The following is a 26,399-nucleotide window of genomic DNA, read 5'->3' on the forward strand; positions in this document are numbered from 1 at the left end:
GGTTGCAGCTGCGATGCCTCATGTGACCCCATATGGCCTGTTCACTCACTTGCAGGTACCTCGGTGCTCCTCCATGGGCCCTGTTCCTCCAAACACTTTCTCATCTTCCCTGGTGGCTCAGAAGGTAAAGAATCTGCCTGCAGTGTGGGAGAACCAGGTTCAGTCCCTGGGTAGGGAAAATCCCCTGGAGAAGGAAATGGCAACCCATTCTAGTATTCTTGCCTGGAGACTTCTGTGGACAGAAGGGCTTGACAGGCTACAGTCCAGGTCAAAAAGAGTTGGACATGACTGAGAAACTAATACTTCAACTTTTTTTCAGGGCCTCTCCACGTGGCATCTCTTGCCAGCAGGGTAGCTTGGACTTCGTACATGTGGCTCAGAGCTCCAAGTTATGAAAACAGCAGCAGACCTTTTCAATACTTGGGTTGAGTGCTAGACCATAACTCTCTCCACATTCCATTGGTCAAAGCAGTCACAGACCTGGGCCAGACTTGATGGGGTAGAGGAATGGACACCCCATCTCATGTGACAGTGGCTCACATAGTGGGGAGGAAAACTGACAGCAGCCATCTCTGGACACTGCCTAGCATACAACATGTCATGATGCATTTCTGAATCACCCAGTACTTTTCAGAAGCATGGTTTTTAGTGGTTATAGAGATTTCTTTTGAGTGCATATACATTATTTTATTTAACCAAGTTACTAATTGTGATCTTGCCTGTGTGCTCAGTCACTTCAGTTGTGTCTGACTCTTTGCAACCCCATGGACTGTAGCCCTTGAAGCTCCACTGTCCATGTGATTCTCCAGGCAAGAATGCTGAAGGGGGTTGCCATTTCCTACTCCAGGGGATCTTCCTGACCCAGGGATTGAACCCATGTCTCCTGCGTCTCCTGCCTTGGCAAGCAGATTCTTTACCACTGAGCTTCTGGAGAAGCCCAACTGTGATCTTAGGATGTATTAATAGACTCATAATTTCTAGTAAGGCAAATAAATATCTACATTCTCTCCTATGCTAATCAGGCCTCTCTAGAGAACTGGATTTATTTCTGGGCACCACAGTTTACTACAAAGCAGAACTTGTTGAGAAGTGCCCATAGCATGGTGAGGGGCCTCAGAGCCTAGTTATGAAGAAATAGATGAAAACACTATGTATATTTGCTGGAAAGGGGGAGACGCAGGGAAGAGTGAGGGAGCACTAAGTTGTATTAAAAATAGCCACAGTACTATTGTGGGAAAAAGGTGTAAAGTTAATAGTGAATGGCTTTAAGAAGTAGCTTTAGGACAAATTGGAGGAAATCATCAGAAGAAAGACTTTAAGGGATACGTTGCTTGCTAATGAACAAACCTGTCTAAGATGGAACCGAATGGACTCAAAACCACTATCTGGGCAGGGTTGGCTGAGACATTAGAGAGATTGGAGCATTAGATGTCTGGTTGATTAAATGACCTTCATTAGCCCTTTCAATACGTAGTTTCTATGTTTAAACAGGTTTCTTTTTCAACTTTGGAGACTGTGAGCATATGGAAATGCCTCCTACTGACCCTCCTCCTAACAACTTCAGAAATATAATTGGCTTATTGTCCTGATCCTGTTATTTGGGGAGAAGGTTTTTTTCTCTCATTTTTTCCCCATGATTTACCAAGGACAGAAATTATCATCTTATTCATAAAGCAAAAAAGGAAAAAAATCCTGATGAAACATCCATTTTCACCTTTAATTCTATAAGAAATGAAGCCAAACATTTCCCACGTCAGTTAGTGGTTGCTTAATTTTATAGACTTTTTAAAGCTAAGAGAGATCTTAGTCATGATAAGATCCAACTACCATCCATTTTACAAATGAGAACACTAAATTCAGAAGAGCTCAGTGACTTCCCTAAGGTCATGCAGAAAATCAGTGGCAGAATAAGAATTAGAACCAATGTTTTCAATTTGAGGTCAAGTTTAATTTGTTTCACTTCAGTTCCAACAAATTAAACAGAATCTACTCATTGGAGCTCAACTTTCAACTATAGATTGATAAAGAATATATATATAATATTAAAATATATTTAATAGAACAAAATTTTTGATAAACTTTTGCCAAAGATTTTATTTACCTCAATTAGTGGAGGGGCCAGTAAGACATTAAAGTTGAAAAGTAAGATATGGTCCCTGGATGGATACAGATCAAATCCATAAATTCCTAGTTAGGCAATTTCATAAATCAATGGAAAGATAAGATTGCTTTATTGTTGTTCAGTCGCTCTGTCATGGCCAACTCTTTGTGACCCTGTGGACTGCAGCATGCCAGGCTTCCCTGTCCTTCACTATCTCCCAGAGTTTGCTCAAATTCATGTCCATTGAGTTGGTGATGCCATCCAACCATCTCATTCTCTGTTGTCCCCTTCTCCTCCTGCTCAAAATCTCTCCCAGCATCAGGGTCTTTTCCAGTTAAGATCGCTTGGTTAGATACAAAACTGGTTATAGGACAACAAACCCTAATCTTTCGGGTTATCTGTTTCACAGAAGTTCTGTGCATCTCTGCTGGAAAAAAAAAATCTGTAAGTTAACATGTAACTTCACTAAATCTGGGACATTTAATATGTTTTAATCAATAGTAAACAGTGAGCAGAACTAAATACCTTCATTAGACAGTCCTTAGATAGCCTTTGTTCTATATGACATTGAAAAGATGTGTTGCCCACTTATTTTTTTTATTTCTGACTTTTAGGAAATTTTAAAAATAATAGAAAGTAATAGCCACAATTAGTACTGTGGCTATTTTTAATACAACTTAGTGTTCCCTCACTCTTCCCTGCGTCTCCCCCTTTCCAGCAAATATACATAGTGTTTCCATCTATTTCTTCATAACTAGGCTCTGAGACCCCTCTATTTCTACAAAGAAATAGAGACAAAACTAGGATTTACTTCAGTGCCCTTCTAAGGCTCTGAGATGGGACACCACGCCCTCTCCCCTTTGTGTTTCTATTCTATTTAGGTCTTGACAGAAGAATCTGAAGGTCTTTTCCTCCTGTATTCTTCCTCCCATAACCTCAGGATAGTGAGAATAAATGAGAAGAAAGGGAGCCCCAGGCAGGGTTCCTGGGCAGGAAAGCTTAACCCCCATGCTGGTTCCCAGGTGTTGAATTCCAACAGATAATCAGGGTACTCGGTATTGGGTAGCCCTGATAGACCCTTCCTGAACAAAAATTTTCAATACATTTTAAAGAGATTGAATCAGTAAATTGTGCTATTCAGAAGTATATTTCAGTAGAATCAAATTAAGGCAAAGTTTTTTTACTTTAAGATGTAAGGGAATTTATAGCTCAAAATTCAAACCTGTCAGTGTAATATAGGAGTCAGAGAAAATGTTTAGGGCTAATTTGTAAAACAATGGAAGGGTGTAAGTAAGCTTTCTTGAAACTTTGCTATTTATATTGCCCAGTAGAGTAAGATTTAATCAAATGTTCATGGAACTCTGGGCCCATAAAGGGTCGTGTCTAGGTACTTCCATCTTGAAAGGGATAATCACAGCTATTTCTCACCCACATCTCTTTTGGTACAGCTGGCCTTCTTTTCATTAGTAATGACTGGAACTCTGCCCACAAGCAGTCACAGAAGCTACGGATAGGGAGAGACTTCACTGAAACAATAGCTCTCAAATTTGAATGTGCACATAAATCTTTGTTGTTGTTCAGTTGCTAAGTCGTGTCCAACTCATTGCCTCCCCATGGACACCAGGCTTCCCTGTCCTTCTCTATCTCCCAGAGGTTGCTCAAACTCATGTCCATTGAATCGATGATGCCATCCAACCATCATCCTCTGTTGCCCCCTTTTCCTCCTGCCCTCAATCTTTCCCAGCATCCCAGGGTCTTTTCTCATGAGTCAGCTCTTCACATTTGGTGGCCAAAGTATTGGAGTTTCAGCTTCAACATCAGTCCTTCCAATGAATATTCAGGGTTGATTTTCTTCAGGATGGACTGGTTGGATCTCCTTGCTGTCCAAGGGACTCTCAAGAGTCTTCTCTAGCACCACAGTTTGAAAGCATCAATTCTTCGGTGCTCAGCCTTCTTTATGGTCCAATCTCACATCCATACATGACTACTGGAAAAACCATAGCTTTGACTATATGTACCTTTGTTGGCAAAGTGATGTCTCTGCTTTTTAACATGCTGTGTAGTTTTGTCATAGCTTTTCTTCCAAGGAGCAAGCGTCTTTTAATTTCATGGCTGCAGTCACCATCCACAGTGATTGTGGAGCCCTTGGATTCTGTTAAAATGCAGATTCTGAATCAGTAGGTCTGGGCTTATTCTGAGATTCTGTCTTTCTAACAAGCTCCCAGGTGATGCTGATACTGCTGGTCCAGGGACCACACTTTTAGTTGCAGGAAGATAACTAATCCTGCATTCCTCCACCTATGACTGATGAGGCCAAATTATTTGAAGAAAAAGTGGGAAATCTTGCTAGCAATGCAAATTCTATTTATGTAAAAAGCCATACCAGTCATTCAGGTCATTTATGATAAATCAGAAAGTCTTAGTTTCCTGAGGAGGGTTTTCTTTACATCGAAGCAGTGGGAATTTTGGTTAATAAAGTATTTTTCTCTTATTCTATATATAACCTACAGAAGTGCAGCAGAACATTCACTTCCATGGGTTTCCCCAAGTAGTTAGCTTGGTGGGCCCCAGTGGTCCTCAGCCTTAGCTGCAAATTGGAAATACCTGGAAGGCTTTAAATGATTGTGATGTCCTGCCCAAAAACTCCACCATCTCTGGACCATTTAATTATCACCTGTAGGCATGAGACCCAGGCATCAGGGATGTTTGAAGCTCCCAAAAGCTCTGTATTTCAACATGCAGCCAGGATTGAGAACCACTGGTCTACCTTTTCTCCCTATGCCTCTGGAAATATAGGACATATGGAATAAGCATGACAAGCCCAATCCCTTTTCTAGCCCTCATTTATTCCATAAATTTTTATTGAACATCAATTTTGTATCAGGCAGTGGGCTACATGATGAGGAGAAGCAGGACAGGAAAAGAAGCATAACTGGAAGAATGGGACCATGTTTATGATTCCACTTCCTACACATGCTTCCCACATTCCACCCCAGGGCCTGACTCATCCTGACTGCAAAGGTGGGCCTTTTGAAACGGTGCTGCTGACCTGGAATCTCTGTTCTGACCTCATCTTCCTCCTTTCCAGGACCCTTGGAAAACCCTATTCTTGCTTTTGTGCATCTTACTGTGTTCCTGAGTTTCTGAGTACTTATAAAGCGTACTCGTGCATCCCAGGCCTCACTGAAGAAGGAAAATCTAGGGTTTTTCCCTTCATGCTTCAGCTTTCCCTTCTCCCTCTTTCTGGGTCTGTTCTTCCCTGGGTTGAGAGTCATTTATTGTCTTCCCGGCCTGTGGAAGATATTCCTCTAGGCTCAGGGTCATGTTTTTGTGTATGTGTTGTGACAGACAAGCCTTACTAGTCAGATGCAAATGTACCAGTTGCCTCAGGTCTGCACTTGCAAACTGAGATCCTTGGACCTACATAATTGGTATCTCCCAAGTCCTTCCTTGAAATGCAGAATCTCAGGCAGTGATCCAGATCTACTGAATCAGAATCTGCATGTAAACCTTCTTGTTGTTCAGTCCCTCAGTCATGTCCGACTCTTTGCAACCCCATAGACTACAGCACGCCAGGCTTCCCTGACCTTCACTGTCTCCCAGAGTTTGCTCAAACTCCTGTCCATTGAGTCAGTGATGCCATCCAATGTTCTCATCCTCTGCCGCCCCCTTCTCCTCCTGTCCTCAGTCTTTCTCAGAATCAGGGTCTTTTCCAGTGAGTCGGCTCTTCACATCAGATGGCTAAAGTATCGGAGCTTCAGCTAACTTTATTCTTAGGCAATCCGCTTGTATGGATTGGGAACTTCAAAGAATGGAGAGTTATCATGTACCTTAGATTTTCACTCTCTTCTATGGGTTTTCAGTTTCTCTTTTTAAAATGTTGCTTTATAGTTATTTCCAGGTTTAATGGAAACTTGATCAGTGTCTGATTAGTGTCGTCAGGGCTTCTAACTAGAAGATGGCCCATAAACATTGGGTCCCAGTTCAGGCAGCACAGCTCACATTCTGCTGTGAACACTGAAGCTCCAGATGTGTCTGTTTGTTCAGACAGAGGACATCCCTGTCCCACGCAAACATGGCGTCAAAGACACCTATGAGTAGGGCCAGATTCTCTCCTTAAACAGGCTTTGAATTTGCTCAAACACTGGGAACAACTGGTTGGTTAAGATCTCAGAATTCTTGGCATTAACCAGCAACTTTGAACTGAAACTTCTTAAAGCAGTTGTTACAGCTAGCAACCTTGATCACAGCAAAGAGCCTTCTAAACTTCTGATTTCAGGGAAAACTGTATACTGATGGATCTGACATAGTGAGTTAATATAAAATGTGTCCCTGCATTGCCAACAGCTGAGTAAGTTGACTTGTTGGGTGGAGCTCTTTAGTGTTGTCCACTTAAACAATAAGGAATATTAGCCAAGCACATTTTTATATTTTTTTTCCCTTTTGCAATGGTTATCCAACATTTTCAGCAGCATTCTAACTTATTACTGTTTCTAATAATAAAACCACATTATAGAACAGCGATTTCTCAACTTTGACTATATATATGTTTGAACCTGCAGAAGCTTTTAACATATACTGATTCTTGAGTTCCCCCAGAGATGTTGACTTAATTGGTCTGGGGTGAGGCCTGGGATTCAGTGTGCTTAGGGATCCTCAGGTGATTTTAACATGCAGCCTGATTTGAGAGCTATTGTCATGGAAAAAGGGCATTATCTTCTGATTTACTTGTATTCGTGTATCCAATGACTCTGACAACTGTGTTACACTATTAGCTGTGTTAAAAATAAGAGTGACTCACTCAGTAGCTCTGTGTTTTTGAAGGCATCATTCAATTTCTGTACACCTCAGTTTCTTCTTTTCTAAAATAGGAGTGACTTATCTGAAGGGTTATAGTGTGGAGATTTAAATAAAATGCATGAAGTGACTAGGACAGTGCTTAGCACATACCTGGTACTCAAAATAGGAGTTGTTATGGAAAAGAACCGTGGACATGGCCCTGCTGTGCACGCTCAGAAACGGAGCTCTGTCTCCTGAGTCTGGAGGGGGTCTTACAGCACAGGCTTGGGTGGGGCGGTCTCTACTGAGGCTGTGCTCCCGTGCCCTCAGGTACACGTGGCACCTGAATTGAGATCAAGGAATGCTCTGACGAAGCCCCTCATTGTTCTTAACGATCTTCAGACAAACAAGATGGAGCAGTGCCCACTTATTCCTCAGGGAAAGAGAAACCCAGCCCTGAAATCTGTTGAGAAGAAAACAGATAAAGTATCAAAGGACCGCCAAAGAGAAAGTAATGGGTCTCAAGTTTGAGAATTAGATTTTTTCCCTTTTTTGGTTTTTTGTTTTTGAAATGGAATTGTTTCCCTTTCCAAAAAAAAAAAGGGAATTGTTTGATGCTCTGATCTCACAAAAACCTATAAAGGAGATTGATGTAAATGTGTGGTGAGAAACACCTCTCGTGGAAACCCAGGAGCCAGCAATCTCTTGGATTGCTTTTTTCAATTTACTTTGAGGCTAGTGGTCAAAGAATGAACATGCTTCTATCTGCTTACTTGAATGTTTACATATGATGAATACAAGTGTGTATATGTTTATATGTAAGATAAATATATGTACCTATGCGTATATAGGGGCTTCTCAATGCAGGAGACCTGGGTTCAATTCCTGGGTCAGGAAGATCCCCTGGAGAAGGAAATGGCATTCCACTCCAGTGTTCTTGGCTGGAGAATCCTCATGGACAGAGGAGCCTGGCAGACTACAGTCCAAGGGGTCGCAAGAGTCAGACATGACTTAGTGACTAAACCACCACCACCACATGTGTATATAAATTTATGTATCATACATTTAAGGATAAAGCAGGATTAGTTCAATAGCACTTGAAAACCAAACAATTTCTGCAAGAATGAACTGGGGAATCTCTAAAGTGTGGCAATAACATGAAAAATTCAAGTGAAATCACTCCCTTGTTTCTCAATCAAAATGCTGTCTCTATGTTACTTTTGCAGAAGCCACACCAGGAAGACTCAGGCTCCAAATTTTTCATTTTTTAAAAAATGTGGCTACTCTGGCTGAACTGAAAATCTCCCATTGAAATTGATTCTGAAATATAGTGTTTTCCCCAAATATTTAAGCTACTCCTAGAGTAATTTGAGTATAATGTATATGTACCCTTAACTGAAATCTGACCTAATACTAACCTCTCTTCCATTCTGTTGCCTGAGTGACTTTTTAAAAACAGACCTGGTTCTGCTACTCTACTTCTGAAAAAGTTTTTAACAATTTGAAATCAGTGTCCTTAAATTGCCATTCAGTACCGCCACGAATCTGGCTCTGACTACTCTCTGGTTCTAACTTTGTCTAAAGGTCCTGTGATGCTCATCTATCTCCATATCTTGGTTCACCCTGTCTCTTCTAAGAATACCCTGCCTGCTTCATGCCTGCCTTTCAAAACCTTTCTTATTTTTTATAGCCCATCTCAAATGCCACCTCCTTTATAAACCATCCCCAGTCCCTGCCGTAACCCTACTCTCATCCTAGTTTTACCTCTTCCCTGTTCATTTTACTTCTTACCCACTCGATGCTTCCTTGAGCTTCATATCATTATCACAGCATTAATTACATATTGCCTGTGTTAGCAAATGTTTGGGAAGTACTAGTGAATAGTGCTTAAAGAAAAGTAATATAGACTTTTGAGACTAGACCTGAGTCAAAACCCTGACTCTTAGGTAAGTCACTTAACTTTTCTAAATTTCAGTTTTCTTCATCTGTCAACCAAAGAAAATATTACCAAATTTGCACAGATTGGTAGGGGATAGTATATAAGAATGCATAATAAAGGTCTTTAATAAGGCATAACTATTATTACCACAGTTATTCAGATCCTGTCCCCAACTAGTTCATCAATAGTACTGAGCAGTGTCTTACCCTCCATAATGTTTTCTGAATTGAGTGGAAGCAGCCCAAACTAATGGCATCTGGTGCCTGGATCTCACTGAGCTATTAGTTTTCCAACATCTGTTTTGAATTTCAGAGAGAAATGTCCATTTTTAGGCAACAGCAGCATTTTCCTGTGGCATTTCAATTTGTCTCAGTCCTGAAATGATTATAACTTGTGCTTGATTGAATCCAAGTCAGCAAAATCATGAAGAACAGCCCAACACAGGCATATCTACTTTACATGGGCCTAAGAGAGCATAACCCTCTATACAAAGAGCCCAAATACCAAGAAATCCCATGTCAGTGTTTAATGACATTACCCTTTGTTTAGATGCTTAAATTGTGGCAGTAATGGAGCTTGAGAAGCTCTTACTTATTCACAATACTGCGAGATAGGGAGAACACAGAAAATCTGGTTTTCTTTGATGTCTAGAGTACAGGTAACTACACAGGATGCACTCAGAATGTGACAATTATTGATTGTCTTTTCTTGGCTCCAAAGTCCCTTATAAAAGAAAAGCCATCATTTTCTCTTGTAGTTTCTAAATGACTTCCTATGGAAAACAGAATTTTCCTAAACTACATGCATATGAAGCCTGCCTGTGTTTCAGCACCAAGGACAGAACCTTGCCAGACTTGATGCCCACCTATCCATTTAATTAACATTTTAAATGCTTTAAAATTTCTGCTCAGATGTTTATTTGATCATCTAATGTATTATTCTTCTGAGCACTAATAATGTGTCAGTACTTGGTATGATATACAAAGACTTTCAGCTCTGAAGGTAGAGCCAGGCAGAAGATGGGCAAGTTAATAACTATAACACTATATGACAAGTGCTGTTACAGAGTTATGTACAAGTTGTGTGAGGGCCAGAGAAGGGAGTGATTAACTAGTAAATTAAGGCTTTTCAAAGGAGTCAACATTTCAGCTGGCAACTGAGAATTGAGTGAAGTTTGCTATGCAGAAAAGAGACTCCATGAAAGAGTACACAGTGTGTTCAGAAATTTCTAGAAATGTGATTTGACATGGCTGAAAAATGGAGTGAATGAATGGTTGAAGTAAGAGATAAGGAGTAGGCTGGATCAGGTCACCAAGTACTTGTATACCGGCAAAGGGGGTTAAGCTTTATCCTGGAGAATTAAGAACCGTTTAAGGGTTTTGAGCAGAGACATGATCTAATCAGATTTGTGTTTTAGAAAGATAGTTCATACAGGAAGAGTTTTTTTCCTTAAAAAAAAGAACTGAGAGGGCAGAAATGCAGATAAAGGTGACATTCTTCCATGTGGCTCTGGAAATGAGGGGCTGCTCCATCATAACCAGCATTACACATGAAGGATTGACTTGGCCTAGCTCCCATTTGCTGTTCACCAATGTTTCACATATGGAATATGTCTTTCCAGATTCTTCCAAGAAGATAAAGTATGTCTTGGCTGAATTTAATGAAGGTGGGAGCCTCAAACAATGTGGCCCACATGAGGTAAGAACATTTTCATTTCAAGCGTTTAAAAACCCCATGTCCTAGCCTTTCCGTAGTTTGTTCAAAGTTTAGCTCACTGTGAAGAATTTGCTTCTCAACATATTTTCTCCCAAGTTTCAAGTGAGCCATTGGTGCTCCCTGAAATTATATGTTCCCCAAGTCCATACCCTGGTAGTTCAGATGATAAAGCGTCTGCCTACAATTCAGGAGACCTGGGTTCAGTCCCTAGATCAGGAAGATCCCCTGGAGAAGGAAATGGCAACCCACTCCAGTACTCTTGCCTGGAAAATCCCATGGACAGAGGAGCCTGGTAGGTTATAGTCCATGGGGTCATAAAGAGTCAGACACAACTGAACAACTTCACTCTCTCACAGCCTCACAAGTCCATTCACCCTTTCAGTGTTTCTTCTCTCCTCAGATCTCTTATCCTCCTCCCCTCCTCAATTCCCAGTCATCTACTGTTTTCTACTTCACTGAGAAAATCGAAACAATCAGAAGAACTCATCCCCAAGATCCTCATCCTATGTGCCCAACTAGCTATGCTGTTTCTCCTGTAATTGGGTGAACTCTCCATGCTCTGGTCTCATTTCAACCCCTCAATCCCATCTTCTTTGGTCCACTGACAGGCCTTGCTTCAGCAACATATTTCTCTCTTGCTCTCACTCTGTCTCTTCCCATCAGTTTTCTCTATATATTAGATCTGTCTCATCAACAAATAAACATACTTCTAGTTCTCCTATGTTTAAAAAAAAACATTCCTCTGACTCCACTTCTCACTCCAGCTACCACTTCGTCTCTCTCCTATCCTTTATCGCAAGTAAGCTGTTCAAAAGATGTGTCTATACTCATTGCTTCCAATTTCTCTTTTCCCCACTTTTCTGAAAGTTCTTCAACCAGCATGTAGCCCCAACTCCTCCACTAAAACCACTAGTTGAGACAGCCAAGAACCTCCATGTAGCTATACTCAAGTCACTTCTCTCAACAGCTTTGGACATGATTGGTCAAATCCTCTTCCACTTTCTTCACTTGGTTTTCAGGACACTACACTCTCCTGATTTTTCTCTTACCCCTTTACTTGACATTTCCACTTGAAAATCAAATAGGAATATGAAACTTAATGTAAGCTAACTGAGCTTTTTCATCTTCCTCTATAAAACCTGTTTTTCCAGCAGTCTTTCCCATTTCAGTAAATGACAGCTCCACATTTCGAATTATTCAGCCTAAAAGTACGGAGTCATCATTGAATTTTCTCTTTTCTGCTTTCCTCACATCTCACGGCTAATTTATCAGCAACCTCCATCTTCTACCTTCAGAATATATCCAAATTCCAGACACATCCCCCTACATGCTCTGCTACCACCCTGACCTGAGTCACCACCATGTTTTGCCGAGATCACTGCTGTAGTCTCCTCATTGGGCTCCCTGTTTTTGCTTTTGACATTGAAAATCTATTCTTCACCCACATACTGAGCAGTCTGTTAAAATTGCAGTCAGATCATATCTCTGCTCTGTTCCACAATCTCTTATGGTCCGCCTACCTGCTGCTAGAGTCAAAAATCAAGGTCATTACAATCTGCATCCCCACCCTACTCTCAGACCTCATCTCCTGCTAATCTTCTTCTCATTTTTTCCCAGCCTTATTAGCCTCTGTGATGCCATAAAACAAGTCAAGGTTGCTTTAACCTTAATATCTGTGCCTTTGCTCTGGCCTCTTCCTGCTGTGTTCTGCCCCTAGCTATTCATATCATTCATTCCTTCACCTCTTGCAAGTGTTTGCTCAAATCACCTTCTCAGTGGATGTCACATTCTCTATCTAAAATATTAAGCCCTCTTTCCTAACACTTCATATCTTCCTGCTCTGCCTTATTTTCCTCCTTAGTACTTCTCACCATCTGTCACACTATATAACTTAATTATTAAATTGTCTATCTCTTCCATTGGAATATTTTTGTTCACTGCTATGTCCTCAGTGCCCAGAAGAGTATCTGGCTCATAGCAGGCACCCAACAAACATTTGTTGAATGAATAAATGTATGCAAGACTTTCCTTACTTTCAAATTCAGCTCATGTAAGGTTTTCTTGTCTAACTCAATGAAACTAAGCCATGCCATGTGGGGCCACCCAAGACAGCCGGGTCATGGTGGAGAGGTCTGACAGAATGTGGTCCACTGGAGAAGGGAATGGCAAACCACTTCAGTATACCTGCCTTGAGAACCCCATGAACAGTATCAAAAGGCAAAATGATAGGATACTGAATGAGGAATTCCCCAGGTCGGTAGGTGCCCAGTATGCTACTAGAGATCAGTGGAGAAATAACTCCAGAAAGAATGAAGGGATGGAGCCAAGCAAAACAAATACCCAATTGTGGATGTGACTGGTGATAGAAGTAATGTCCGATGCTGTAAAGAGCAATATTACATAGGAACCTGGAATGTTATGTCCCTGAATCAAGGTAAATTGGAAGTGGTCAAACGGGAGATGACAAGAGTGAACATCGACATTCGAGGAATCAGTGAACTAAAATGGACTGGAATGGGGGAATTTAACTCAGATGACCATTATATCTACTACTGTGGGCAGGAATCCCTTAGAAGAAATGGAAGAGCCATCATGGTCAACAAAAGAGTCTGAAATGCAGTAGTACTTGGATGCAATCTTAAAAACGACAGAATGATATCTGTTCATTTCCAAGGCAAACCATTCAACATTACAGTAATCCAAGTCTATGCCCCAACCAGTAATGCTGAAGAAGCCAAAGTTGAATGGTTCTATGAAGACCTACAAGACCTTTTAGAATTAACACCCAAAAAATATGTCCTTTTCATTATAGGGGACTGGAATGAAAAGTAGGAAGTCAAGAAACACCTGGAGTAACAGGCAAATTTTGCCTTGGAGCACGGAATGAAGCAGGGCAAAGGCTAATAGAGTTTTGCCAAGAGAATGCACTGGTCATAGCAAATACCCTCTTCCAACAACACAAGAGAAGACTCTACACATGGACATCACCAGATGGTCAACACCGAAATCAGATTGATTATATTCTTTTCAGCCAAAGATGGAGAAGCTGTATACAGTTAGCAAAAACAAGACCAGGAGCTGACTGTGGCTCAGATCATGAACTCCTTATTGCCAAATTCAGACTGAAATTGAAGAAAGTAGGGAAAACCACTAGACCATTCAGATATGACCTCAATCAAATCCTTTATGATTATACAGTGGAAGTGAGAAATAGATTTAAGGGACTAGATCTGATAGATAGAGTGCCTGATGAACTCTGGACGGAGGTTCGTGACATTGTACAGGAGACAGGGACCAAGACCATCCCCATGGAAAAGAAATGCAAAAAAGCAAAATGGCTGTCTGAGGAGGCCTTACAAATAGCTGTGAAAAGAAAAGAAGCGAAAAGCAAAGGAAAAAAGGAAAGATATAAACATCTGAATGCAGAGTTCCAAAGAATAGCAAGGAGAGATAAGAAAGCCTTCCTCAGAGATCAATGCAAAGAAATAGAGGAAAACAACAGAATAGGGAAAACAAGAGATCTCTTCAAGAAAATTAGAGCTATCAAGGGAACATTTCATGCAAAGACGGGCTCGATAAAGGACAGAAATGGTATGGACCTAACAGAAGCAGAAGATATTAAGAAGAGGTGGCAAGAATACACAGAAGAACTGTACAAAAAAGATCTTCACGACCAAGATAATCACGATGGCGTGATCACGCACCTAGAGCCAGACATCTTGGAATGTGAAGTCAAGTGGGCCTTAGAGAGCATCACTACGAAGAAAGCTAGTGGAGGTGATGGAATTCCAGTCAAGCTATTTCAAATCTTGAAAGATGATGCTGTGGAAGTGCTGCACTCAATATGCCAGCAGATTTGGAAAACTCAGCAGTGGCCACAGGACTGGAAAAGGTCAGTCTTCATTCCAATCCCAAAGAAAGGCAATGCCAAAGAGTGCTCAAACTACTGCACAATTGCACTCATCTCACACCCTAGTAAATTCATGCTCAAAATTCTCCAAGCCAGGCTTCAGCAATATGTGAACCGTGAAATCCCAGATGTTCAAACAGGTTTTAGAAAAGGCAGAGGCACCAGAGATCAAATAGCCAACATCCGCTGGATCATGGAGAAAGCAAGAGAGTTCCAGAAAAACATCTATTTCTGCTTCATTGACTATGCCAAAGCCTTCGGCTGTGTGGATCACAAGAAACTGTGGAAAATTCTGAAAGAGATGGGAATACCAGACCACCTGACCTGCCTCTTGAGAAACCTGTTATGCAAGTCAGGAAGCAACAGTTAGAACTGGACATGGAACAATAGACTGGTTCCAAATAGGAAAAGGAGTACGTCAAGGTTGTATATTGTCACCTTGCTTATTTAACTTATATGCAGAGTACATCATGAGGAACGCTGGACTGGAAGAAGCACAAGCTGGAATCAAGATTGCCGGGAGAAATATCAATAACCTCAGATATGCAGATGACACCACCCTTATGGCAGAAAGTGAAGAGGAACTCAAAAGCCTCTTGATGAAAGTGAAAGAGGAGAGTGAAGAGGTTGGCTTGAAGCTCAACATTCAGAAAACAAAGATCATGGCATCTGGTCCCATCACTTCATGGGAAATAGATGGGGAAACAGTGAAAACAGTGTCAGACTTTATTTTTTTGGGCTCCAAAATCACTGCAGATGGTGATTGCAGCCATGAAATTAAAAGACGCTTGCTTCTTGGAAGGAAAGTTGTGACCAACCTAGACAGCACATTAAAAAGCAGAGACATTACTTTGCCAACAAAGGTCCGTCTAGTCAAGGCTATGGTTTTTCCCGTGGTCATGTATGGATGTGAGAGTTGGACTGTGAAGAAAGCTGATCGCCAAAGAATCGATGCTTTTGAACTGTGGTGCTGGAGAAGACTCTTAAGAGTCCCTTGGACTGCAAGGAGATCCAACCAGTCTATTCTAAAGGAGATCAATCCTGGGTGTTCATTGGAAGGACTGATGCTAAAGCTGAAACTCCAATACTTTGGCCACCTCATGCAACAAGTTGGCTCACTGGAAAAGACTATGACGCTGAGGGGGATTGGGGGCAGGAGGAGATGCAGACGACAGAGAATGAGATGGCTGGATGGCATCACCGACTCGATGGACATGAGTTTTGAGTGAACTCCGGGAGTTGGTGATGGACAGGGAGGCCTGGCGTGCTGTGATTCATGGGGTCGCAAAGAGTCAGACACGACTGAGCGTCTGAACTGAACTGGACTGAAAGTTTTCTGAGAGTCAGGCACTGTGCTGGACACTGTAGAAAACATAAAGATGAGGAAGCACAGTTCCTCGCCTCCCTCCAGAACTTACTTCCTAGTGACAGGGCCGAGTTTGAGAGCCGTGACCCTGGAGTCACAGGATCTTAGTTTAGACTCCTCTTTGCTGCACACCAGCAAAGTGACCTTGAATATTTCACCTGTTTGAGCCTCAGTTTCTTCATCTGTCAACTGAAGATAATAACAACCAAAAAGAAAGACCTTGAAGTTTACAGATGAGTGAACTACATAAGATGATTTCTGAAAAATATCTAAGACTTTAAGGATAGTGAAAATAGTGCCTCTGATTATTCCCCTCTGTTCCCTTTCCCCAGAACGTTTGAAACTCAACTCCCTCTTCCCTGATCCTGGGTCTTTTTATGAGGGCTAGTTGCAGAAAAGCTACTGATCATCAGGACACACTTGGGAGGAGGCTGGCCGCTTATTTATTCATGCTGTCATCTTTTCAGGAGACCTTGAGTCAGTTCCTTCTCTTCTGGGTCCTAGGAGAGAATCAACAGAGCCCATACCTTAGGGGTACACCTGAGACGTGCTTTGGATAAAATGCACCAATCACCTGAGCGTAAAGCAGAAAGAAGATTGACAGAACAGGGACCAGACTGAAAATGCACTGTTTCAAAGAGCATTCCTGAGGACAAACCATGTAGAAAGGATGCCAACGGCAACAAAGACCTTGCAGCCCCCCAATTGTCGCCCCCACCTCCAAAAACATAGGAACAAAGACCAACAGGGGGTGCTAATCAACCTGTCCACCCTGAGGCTGATGAGTAGGAGGGAACAGTTTGGTCAGGGCTGCAGAGGGTGTGAAGGCCACAGGAGCTTACAGAAGCAGGGAGCAGCTTGGCTGCTATGAGCTTGCTGCCACCCCTGCCTCCATTGGGCAGCCCCCACCCGCCCCCGCCCCCGCTCTTTATACCCTGGCATTGCTGTGTCCCAGAGGAGCTCCATCACTCTGATTTCATTCTCTCTCACAGTGTAGCTGGCTTCAAGTAGGTATAATGTGCCAGCACGGGGTTCAGAAACAAGGGTTTAAATTCTCTTGAGCTTGATGGCTTACTGCTGCTAAAATGTCTCAACGAGCAATGAGTTAGCTGTTGGAAGGGGCAGGTTGCTTAGGAAAGTGAGGCCAGAAAAAAAAGTTTGTAGAGTGGCTGCATGTGGCTATGACAAGTGTACCCTTGCCCGTGGGCACTGCGTGATTCTCTGGAGAACAGAGTGCCACTGAATACTCAAGAAAGTAGACAGAAACAGTGAAGCCAAAAAGGTAGCAGGACCTGGTAGCATCTTAGCACAAAGCATAGCTCTGCCTCGTGCTTTATGACTTTGAGCAAGTTATGTTTCCAGAACTTTCTTTTCATCCACCATATGACAGTAACAGTACCATCTCACATTGTTGTTTTAAGACTTAAGCAGGACAGTGATCAACAGACTCTTCATCTCGTTCTCCTTCATTTTTAGCCTGTAGAAGAATTAACAATTGCCTAGCTAGTTTCCACATGAAAGTCACACTTTCTGGGGAAAAAGGAAAAAAAAAAAGTCCAAAAAATGGCAGTGTCTAAGATGTTACTCAGGGCTCTGAGAATTGCCAGTGTGCTGCATAGTGGTTGGCTATCTGCTTTGGGCAACGTACCAGCCACTTCCTACCCATCACACAATAACCAGGCAGCTACCCTGAACTTGATCTGTACTCATAAAAACCATATTCTTTTGCAACCCAGATGTCACTAAGAGTGGCCCCTAGTCACATTTCCTTGCCTGTTGAACTTGAGGTGCTTAGAGGGACGGGCAGGGAGCAGGATGTTAGCACCAGGGCCTGGACAGATAGAATGGCAGGAGCACTGGACCAGGAGTCGGAAGATGAGGCTTCTGGTTTCACTTTGCTGTGAACTGGCTGAGGCAGCTTAACTTCCAGAGTCTTGGTGATATAAGGAGATCAAGTCCGCTCTGAGCTCTTCTGATGTGAATGCTCTGTGTTTCTGGGCTTGTTGTTTACCACTCTGTTCCCCAGGACAGGGCCATAAGTGTTTGAACATGTGCTCAAGCATAACTGTTTTCTAAGTTCTAATAGTTTGTCGGTTTTTCTTCTATGGCACTCACCACTGTTGATCCTATATTAGAATTATTTCAGTACCTTTACCACTGAGTCTCTTAAAAGTATGGACTCATGCCTCATCCACCAGTGTGTTCCCCATTGGTGCCTAGCACTGTGTCTTGTACCTGGGAGACTCAGTACATATATATTGATTGAAGAGACCCCACAGTAATTGATGACAGCAAGTTTACCAACTAGAAACCCAACATCCATTAAAATACTATCAGGAAATACCATGATAGGTGGTGTGGGGGATACAAAGATGATAAAAGACAAATCCCTACTTTCTAGTGTGTGTGTCATGAACAACTGTATATTGAGAGGGTAGCAATGTGAGCGTCCCAAGTCAGGAACCAAGGTGGAAAAGTAGAGCAATTCAGTCACAAGAGATCATACTAGGCTTTCTGGAAGAGGTGGCATCTGAGTCGGGCCAATAAAGCAGCTCATGTAAGTACGTGAAAGCCTGGCCAGGAAAGAACACAGAGATCAGTGTGGAGAGGTACACATAGAGAATTACAGGAGAAAAGACCAGAATGGTCTCTGAGCTTGAGATAGCTACAGACCTAGGTTGGAGTGGGATTATAGTAGAGCTTTGAATCCCAAAGGACTCAAGGAGTGAACAGGATGATCCACTGGACTGCAGCAATGCTGCATATTAGATCTTCTATTTACATCGATTTTTTTCTAATTTCTTTGTCTTTTATAATGTATAGTAGAGGAGCACAGTAACACATGTATACAATGTGTAAGTGAGGATAAATGGGAGTATATGTTTGAAAATCTTAACAGAAGGACACATGATTTTAAAAGTTTGGAGACAAGTGATCTCAACTCTCCCATGGGTAATTAGAGGCCGAGGAAAGTTTTTGAGCTGGGAAGCAATCTGATCAGAACTGAACTTTGGGAAGATCAGCCTGGCAAGGATGGGAAAGATGAGAGGACTAACAGATGGAGGTGGAGGCAGAGAAGGCTTGGAGGGGCATTACAGTGGCCCAGATGGGATACATGAAACAGGAGTCTGAAACCAGGAATGTGAGGGCCTTCAACACTCCTTGTCAGGATGGTGGCTGATGGGCCATGGATACAATAAAGACCTGGATATGACAGCAGTGGCAAAAGAACAGTGGAAAGAAGGAAGAGACAAGAATTGATCTCGGACAACTAGGAGTTCAAAGCTGAGCCTGGAATATTGAGAGGATAATGCTGCCATTGACATTAACAGAAACTGCACAGTCAGGAGGCCTTCCCTTGTGGCACAGATGGTAAAGAATCCACCTGCAATGCGGGAGACCTAGGTTTAATCCCTGGGTTGGGAATATCCCCTGGAGGAGGGCATAGCAATCCACTCCAGTGTTCTTGCCTGGAGAATCCCCATGGACAGAGGAGCCTGATGGTCTATGGTCCACAGTGTCGCAAAGAGTCAGACATGCCTGAGCGACTAAGCACAGCACAGCAGCACAGTCAGGAGGAGGAACCCACTGAAGAAAGAATCTAATAGCAGTTTAGAGCTTGAGATCTTCTGGTCCAGCCCTACATAGTTTGCTGAAGAGAAACCCAAGGAGGAAAATGTGGTGGACCTTAGATTAGTCACAAGGTCTCCTGAATGTTACACTGGTCTTGTTTGAAGATCTTCCATCTTTGGTTTTTTAAGAGCATTATGTAAGAGTTTAACTGAATTTCATTTTTATTAAATCATTTAGTACACTCTGTTTTCCAGAAATATTTTATGCTGATAGTTTTAAATTTGAGGCCAACCCAAAAAAAGTTAACAGAACATTTTGGCGCTCAAAACTACATTGTTAAACAGTACTTGTTGATTAAAATGTGCAAAAGAAGGACAATGCAAAAAAAAAAAAAGAGCCTTTTAAAATAAATTAATAATAAAAATGAGAAAACTAAAAGAAGGTCATTGAATTTGTGACCCTCAAGAGAGCAGATTCAGAGGTGATGCACTGGAATCCAAATTGAATAGATTAAGGAGGTGAGGAGAAGTGTGAAGGGGAAGGGAAGAAGCACAGGCTAGTAGCTCAAACCACCAATAATTTCTTTGGAAGAGTGATCTGAATGTGTTCACAGGTAGAGATGCAGGTGCTGGGATATGCCATAAGAGGCAGAGAAGGTAAAATCCAGGGTCACATTGGGTGCGTTCCACTTGAAAAGAAGAAGATTTTGCCATTGTGAACTGGGAAAATGGCAGAGTATGTGCGAGGAAGAGACATTCTGAAGTGCTGAGGTAGCGGAGACAGGACAGAAAGAGGACAAAATTCAGGAAAGGCAGAGAGAGAGAGACGGAGCCTGAGAGCTGTCCCAGAAATGCGAGTCCACCATTTGCTTGGAGATCCTTCCTGTGGTAAGGGCCTTCATTCTCCTGTCCAACCAAATCAGGCTTCCTCTACTCTGCCAGGGAGATATTTGAACTGCCCACCCTGAGGCTAAAGAGAAGCCACCTTGCGAGCACCCTCCCAGTGTGGTCCAGAGAGCATTGCTTGTTTTAAGGACCAAGACTTAGTATTGCAAACCTGATGGTGCGTGTGCCAGCCAGCTCCTGGTTCTGGGAAGACTCTCAGATCTTCCAGAAGAGACAAGGGGTTAAATGATATTCACATTTTCAGGGAGAGCCAAGTAGCCTCCCAAAAAGGGATTTTTATCGCTATTGTTCACAAAAGCCTGCACAGCGGATCTTGGAGCAGCACTTCCTCAGATGATTTCCAGGAGCATCTGCCGATTTGATGAAAAATCTGATGCCATCAAAACCCAAGCCAGTGATGACTCACTGCGCGCTGTTGTTGTCGGGTGTTTGCTGAGAGCAGCAGCTCTTTCTGGCAGTCCTCCCAACCTGGGACCAGAAGCCAGGCAGCACTGGGCAACATACAGCAAGGAGAGGTGCTAGTTTTTGGCATGTTTCTTGGTTCTACCTTCTGTCCTTGGCATCTTGTTCTTCTCTCTTGGAGCCTGAAACCTTCACAAGGACATGTTTTGAGAACAACTGAGCCAGACACACACCCTCCCCTGTTATCTTGAGGTTTCTCCAAAGAAGGTCAATTGTGAAAGTAATGAAAGATGGAGCCTGTCCCCTTTTTATTTTCTGGGACCTGAATCCTCAGGAATCACATCCCTCACAGTATAAGTGGAAAACTGACATACCACAGAAGAGCAATTGCTTTCCACTGTGTTTTCAACTGCATCCTTCTTCATCTTTGTTTAATTGAAGTACATCTGATTTATGACATTATATTATTGTCATGTGTGCAGCATAGTGATTCAATATTTTTATAGATTATGCCCCATTTAAAGTTATTACAGAATAATGGTTGTGTTTCCCTGTGCTGTATAATATATCCTTGTTGCTTATTTATTTTATACATAGTAGTTTGAACCTCTTAATCCCCTGCCCCTGTCTTGCCCTCCCCACTTCCCTTTCCCCTCTCTCCTCATCTTCATCTTAACTAGGATTCCAGGACACTGACCTAGTCTTGCTCACTAGAGTCAAGACCCTCATGTGTGGCTGGACTCAAGCAGAGCCCTCATTCCCAGGGCTCACTCTCCATTGCCCCCTTTTCTGCCCAAACTTAGACAAGTCTTGTTACAAAAGCCTGCTGTTGTTTTGTGTCCCACCAAACTTGGAAGGACTGATGCTAAAGCTGAAACTCCAATACTTTGGCCACCTCATGCGAAGAGTTGACTCACTGGAAAAGACTCTGATGCTGGGAGGGATTGGGGGCGGGAGGAGAAGGGGACAACAGAGAATGAGATGGCTGGATGGCATCACCGACTCTGTGGACATGAGTTTGAGTGTACTCCGGGAGTTGGTGATGGCCAGGGAGGCCTGGCGTGCTGTAGTTCATGGGGTCGCGGAGAGTCGGACACAACTGAGCGACTGAACTGAACTGAACTGAACCCCCAATATATAACCACCAGTTTTTTCTCTTACTTCCATCCTACCCCTGCTCCCTGTACCTGTCACTCTCTATCACACCGTGAGCCTTTTCATTCCTGCCCCCAACAATCACTCCACTCCCTCCAACCTGCCTTTCCACTGCCAGCTCCCCAATTCCTCCTTCTCTCCCCACTCACTTCTCATGTCTCTCCACTGACATTTCCCTCTTTATCCCTTCTCAGCCAATCAGCTATGATGTCTTCAAGCTGTTCATGAAGGCATACCTGGAGGTGGACCTTCCTCAGCCACTGAGCACACACCTCTTCCTGGCCTTCAGCCAGAAACCCCGACAGGAGACCCCGGAGCACCCAAAGGAGGGAGCCAGCAACAGTGAAGCCAGTGGCCCAGGTACCTGGACCAGCATCTCCGAGATGGAAGGGAGATTTTGCAGTGCTGACCCACTTGCCACAGGCTCAGGCTACACTCCCAGAGGATCCCTTGTGCCTGGTAACTTCCCTATGGGGAGAAGGAGGGAATGGGGATCAAGGAACCAGGACTCCTGCCCTCTCAGGAAGTCTTGTCTGACAGATCTCTCATAATGCCTGCCACTCAGAATGAGAGAAGAGGATGGGGAAGAGGAGGCATAAGGTAATGTATGGCAGTGGGGGTGGGTCTTCCATAAAAGTTGCCAGTTCCTGGGGAGCACAGTCAGCTTGTGTGCCCTGAGAGTGTTAGAGCAGAGGAAGGTGTGGTTACTGCCTTTCTGGAGTTTGGGCTGTAGCAGGGAAGACACAGCCAACTCCAATAAAGTGAGCATGAACCCAGCAGACACCAGAGACACTGGTATACCCCAAGAGATCCAGACTCTGTGGGGGCTCCTACCCCAAAAAAACCTAGAGGACAGGGGCTGGTCACGATATCTTCTTTTTATTCCCCAGATTCTGACATACAGAATGCAGATAATGCTGCCAAAGCAGATGAGGCTTGTGCCCCTGTTACGGGTGAGTCTTTGGGGGAGGAGCAGGCAGTACCTCATTCCTGGGGGGCAGGGGGAAATCTGACTAGCAATTTTGTCTCCATGTAACAGTATACCCTTGAAAATGTCTCATCTACTCAGAAGGGCAGGTCAGGATTTCCGACAGCTCATTAGATGTTTACTTCTGATGGATCTGCCTAGCCAAAGGGTTGCTAGGCAGGAGAATGTGTCCAGTGGGGGTTTGGGAGAAGGGGAGCAGAGAAAGAGAGCCAGAGCCAGAGAGTGTATGTGAAGAAGTGGCTGTAGGGCTGAGGTGGAGATGACTCTATCATAGAATGGCTAAGAGAGGGTAGGGCAAGAAGGCGAGAGCGTGCTTGGTTGATTTCCAACAATATTTGCATGCACTTGTTTGAACAAGTGGAGAGAAGCAAGAGGAAGCCGGCTAACATTGTTTTGATGATCCATTTGCCAGGCATCTGCTTTTATTGCATGTTTCACCTCAGCCTTTGTAATCACGCCACTTCACACACTGAACTGAGGTGTTAAGAGATTCCATACCACTGTGTGACTGTGGATCTAGAGATTCAAGCCAGGATTGTTCAGACCCCAAGCTGCTGCTCTTTCCTATACCAAGAAAGGAAGCAATGGTCTCTCCTGAGATGCCTAGACTAATGTTTGTCTCCACATAAAGGCACCATTCTGCTTAGGTCCTAAGGGAATGATCAAGGCTGCATTCCCCGTGGGGCCACTGCCATCATGCCTGGCTGTCTATGCACCAGCTCTTGAGTCATGATTGATGGAGAACCTTCCCTGGCACATTTATCAAAGGGAGGCCGTTCCTCCATTGACAGGCACCGTCCCAAGGGCAGAAGCTCCTAGGAAAGAAAATGTTATCCTCCTTGACCTCTGTTCTAAGATATAATACAAATTTCCTGGGTACAATCAATTCAAGCTGGGTCAGACAATAAGACTATTAGCTAAGAATCTGGACTTCAGAGGTAGAGTTCTTGGGTTTGAGGCCTAGCTCTGACAATATTTAACTCTGTAACCTTGGGCATGTTTGGATCATGTCTCTGGGCCTCAGCTTCCCCATCTGTAACATGAGATGACAGTAAGTGTTAATACAGAGGTTAAGTGAGTTCTATGTATAAGATGCTTACAATAGTGCCTGGAACAGAGTAAACGTTCAGCAATTATCATTCAGGCCACCCTCCAGAAGTCACCCTATTCTCAATTCATTGTGTCTGCTAAAATCTCTTTCAGTCTATACCCTCAGTCTCCAAATGTATCCACTGGGCCTCCCCTTTTCATGGAAGGACCCTCAGGGACTGTCTCCTTCCCAGGTTGCTCTTGGACTAAGGGAGACAGACCTCTTTTCCTTTTCATTATTGTTTGGAAAAGATTGATACACATTGGTGAACTCCAGCTCTTAAGATGTGCCCAACGGATAAAGAATGCCGTTTTAATGCATCTGTCTACTTACCTACCTACCTAGCTATAGTCCGTGGGGTCACAAAGAGACACAACTGAGCGACTAATACTTTCAAACCTACCTACATGTCTATCTATCTAAATACATACATACCTGGCAGGATAGATAAAAGATAATACAGAATGAGAACTGTAACGGGACCTAGGATGAGAGGATTTCTTTAAGCCAGATGCTAGATGTAGGTCTGATCTTTTTTTCTAGTCATGGCAAAAAGGGCAGCAAGAAGATTATAGAGGTTTCAGTGTGTCACTGAAGGACTGATGAGATCAAAAACTTACTCCAGATGGAAAGCAGAACATGGTTGGGAAAGGAGACTTGCCTCTGGACCATAAACTAATCAAATTCCAGGCTTCTTCTAGAGCTTCAGAAAGTGAAATTAAGAGCATCGCTGCCTTGCTGAGGTCTTCACGGCCAGCAGCAGGGCAAGACTACAAAGTTTAGGCTCACCCAATCCTCTGCCCCGCATCTCACTCAGGCGTGCTAGGTCCAGGGCCCACTGGTCAGAATAGATAGGTCATAAATAAATCTTAAATCTCATGTGGAATAGAGAGGGCATTTTATGACGTAAATCATTCTATTCTATGATAGAAAGAAAAGTTTTAAACTGGAAGCTTTGAGATTCTAAACTCTCAGCAAGAAAATCAACTGAAAAAGCTGTCTTCTTCTTTACCCAGACTCTTCATCCAGAAATTTTCTTAATTCAAGTATCAGGAACTTCAAGAGGAGCCTGAGAGAAGTTACATTCATTCCCTCAGGTTCCAGATTGTCTGGACAGGGTTTTGTTTCTGTGGCTGAAGTTTCTAAGAACTTAGTGAGGGCTGTCATTATGTGATATCTGAGAAAATATAACCAATGACGATAACAGACGTTGGCTGGCTTATTAGACCACCATGCTTATTTGCTATATTTGTATCATTTTGAGTCTCAGAGTAACTTCCAGAGACTTTCTCCTGGAGAAGTGATTTGTCAGGTACTGTTCTCCTCTGCGGAAAAAATACTAGCCTCCTGTGGTTCAGTCATGAAAGGGCAGTTATCTGACTGCTGGCCCAGGGTAGTGTACAGCGTTTTTTCATCTTTTGAGACTTGAGATTTTAAGTAGCAAATTCTTTTCCTGTTGGGCCACCTTCCACAAATGTCTTAATTAGATGCCCCTGTTCAGCAGAAACAAGAATGTAGGGACAGGTGGACACCACAGAGAGGGGCCTCTGCCAACAAGAAAGAGCCAAGTTCTGGAATCACTTTAGATCAGGCCATCTGTTGAAAATTTCACCCTTTTCCTGGTGCCCTAGCAGAAGCCAGAGGAAGAAACTTAATTCTCATTTGATATGGCCTATGTAGACTTACCAGATCAAGCTCCAAGCTCAGTCCTACAACCACCCACTTTAATTATTCATTCCTGGAGCCAGGTGGGGGCATGGCTGGATCCGAGAGGGCCTTTAACTGAGTCCAAAGGTCAGCTCAGGGCCTTGAGCAACCTGTCCTTGTCAGAATGTCAGCTCAGGAAGGGCCGATCTCACCCCTCCCTGAATGCCCAGAACAAAATGGGATAAACAGCGTGAACTTCATTCTCCTGGTTTTTATTTGGTTCCTCAAGCAGTTGAGATGGTTCAGCAGCTTGGACTATTGGCGTCTCAAGGAAAATCCCTCCATTTTTAAATTTAAAAGTAACACATTGTAAAAAAAAAAAAAATTTTTTAAGAGTATGGGAAAAGGAAAGAAACAACAAAATCATCTAAATCTTCCAATACTATCACACACACACACACACCTATGCTTGTAGGGGTCTTTTATTTTTCATAAATTTTTTCTAAAACTGGAATCAAATTGTATATATTTGATTTTGGATCCAGATTTTTCACTTAGCGTTATATTCAAAAACATTTTCCATGTCATTCACAACTTTTGTTAAACATCAGTTTTAATACAAGTCTGTCTTTTAACAGATGAGAAGACTGAGGTTGGGTGTGGGGAGTAAGCCTACTTGTACAAGATCACACATCATTTAGCACAAACCCAGGTTTCTGCTTCTAGTCTGGTATCCTTTCCACACTGCCCAACTGGAAGGCATGAAGGAATGGAGAGACTTAGAAAGAAGGTGGAACAAGTCAGCTCTGCCCAAGAACCATCACTAAG

The 26,399-nt window shown here is 43.0% G+C and overlaps 1 protein-coding gene across 4 annotated transcripts in view; it reads left to right on the forward strand.

The window, feature by feature from the left end:
• Positions 1-26,399, forward strand: part of DGKG (diacylglycerol kinase gamma) — a 226,646-nt gene that overhangs the window by 55,901 nt on the left and 144,346 nt on the right. For all 4 annotated transcript variants that reach the window (XM_055408681.2, XM_055408698.2, XM_055408690.2 and 1 more), the window contains exons 3-5: positions 10,441-10,517; positions 22,041-22,206; positions 22,737-22,799. In XM_055408681.2, the coding sequence (XP_055264656.1) occupies positions 10,441-10,517; positions 22,041-22,206; positions 22,737-22,799 (306 nt within the window). The remainder of the gene's footprint in view (positions 1-10,440; positions 10,518-22,040; positions 22,207-22,736; positions 22,800-26,399) is intronic.

The sequence above is a fragment of the Moschus berezovskii genome, chromosome 1 (assembly GCF_049115385.1).
Source record: "Moschus berezovskii isolate FMDL1 chromosome 1, NW_MosBer_1.0, whole genome shotgun sequence".
Lineage (NCBI taxonomy): Eukaryota > Metazoa > Chordata > Mammalia > Artiodactyla > Moschidae > Moschus > Moschus berezovskii.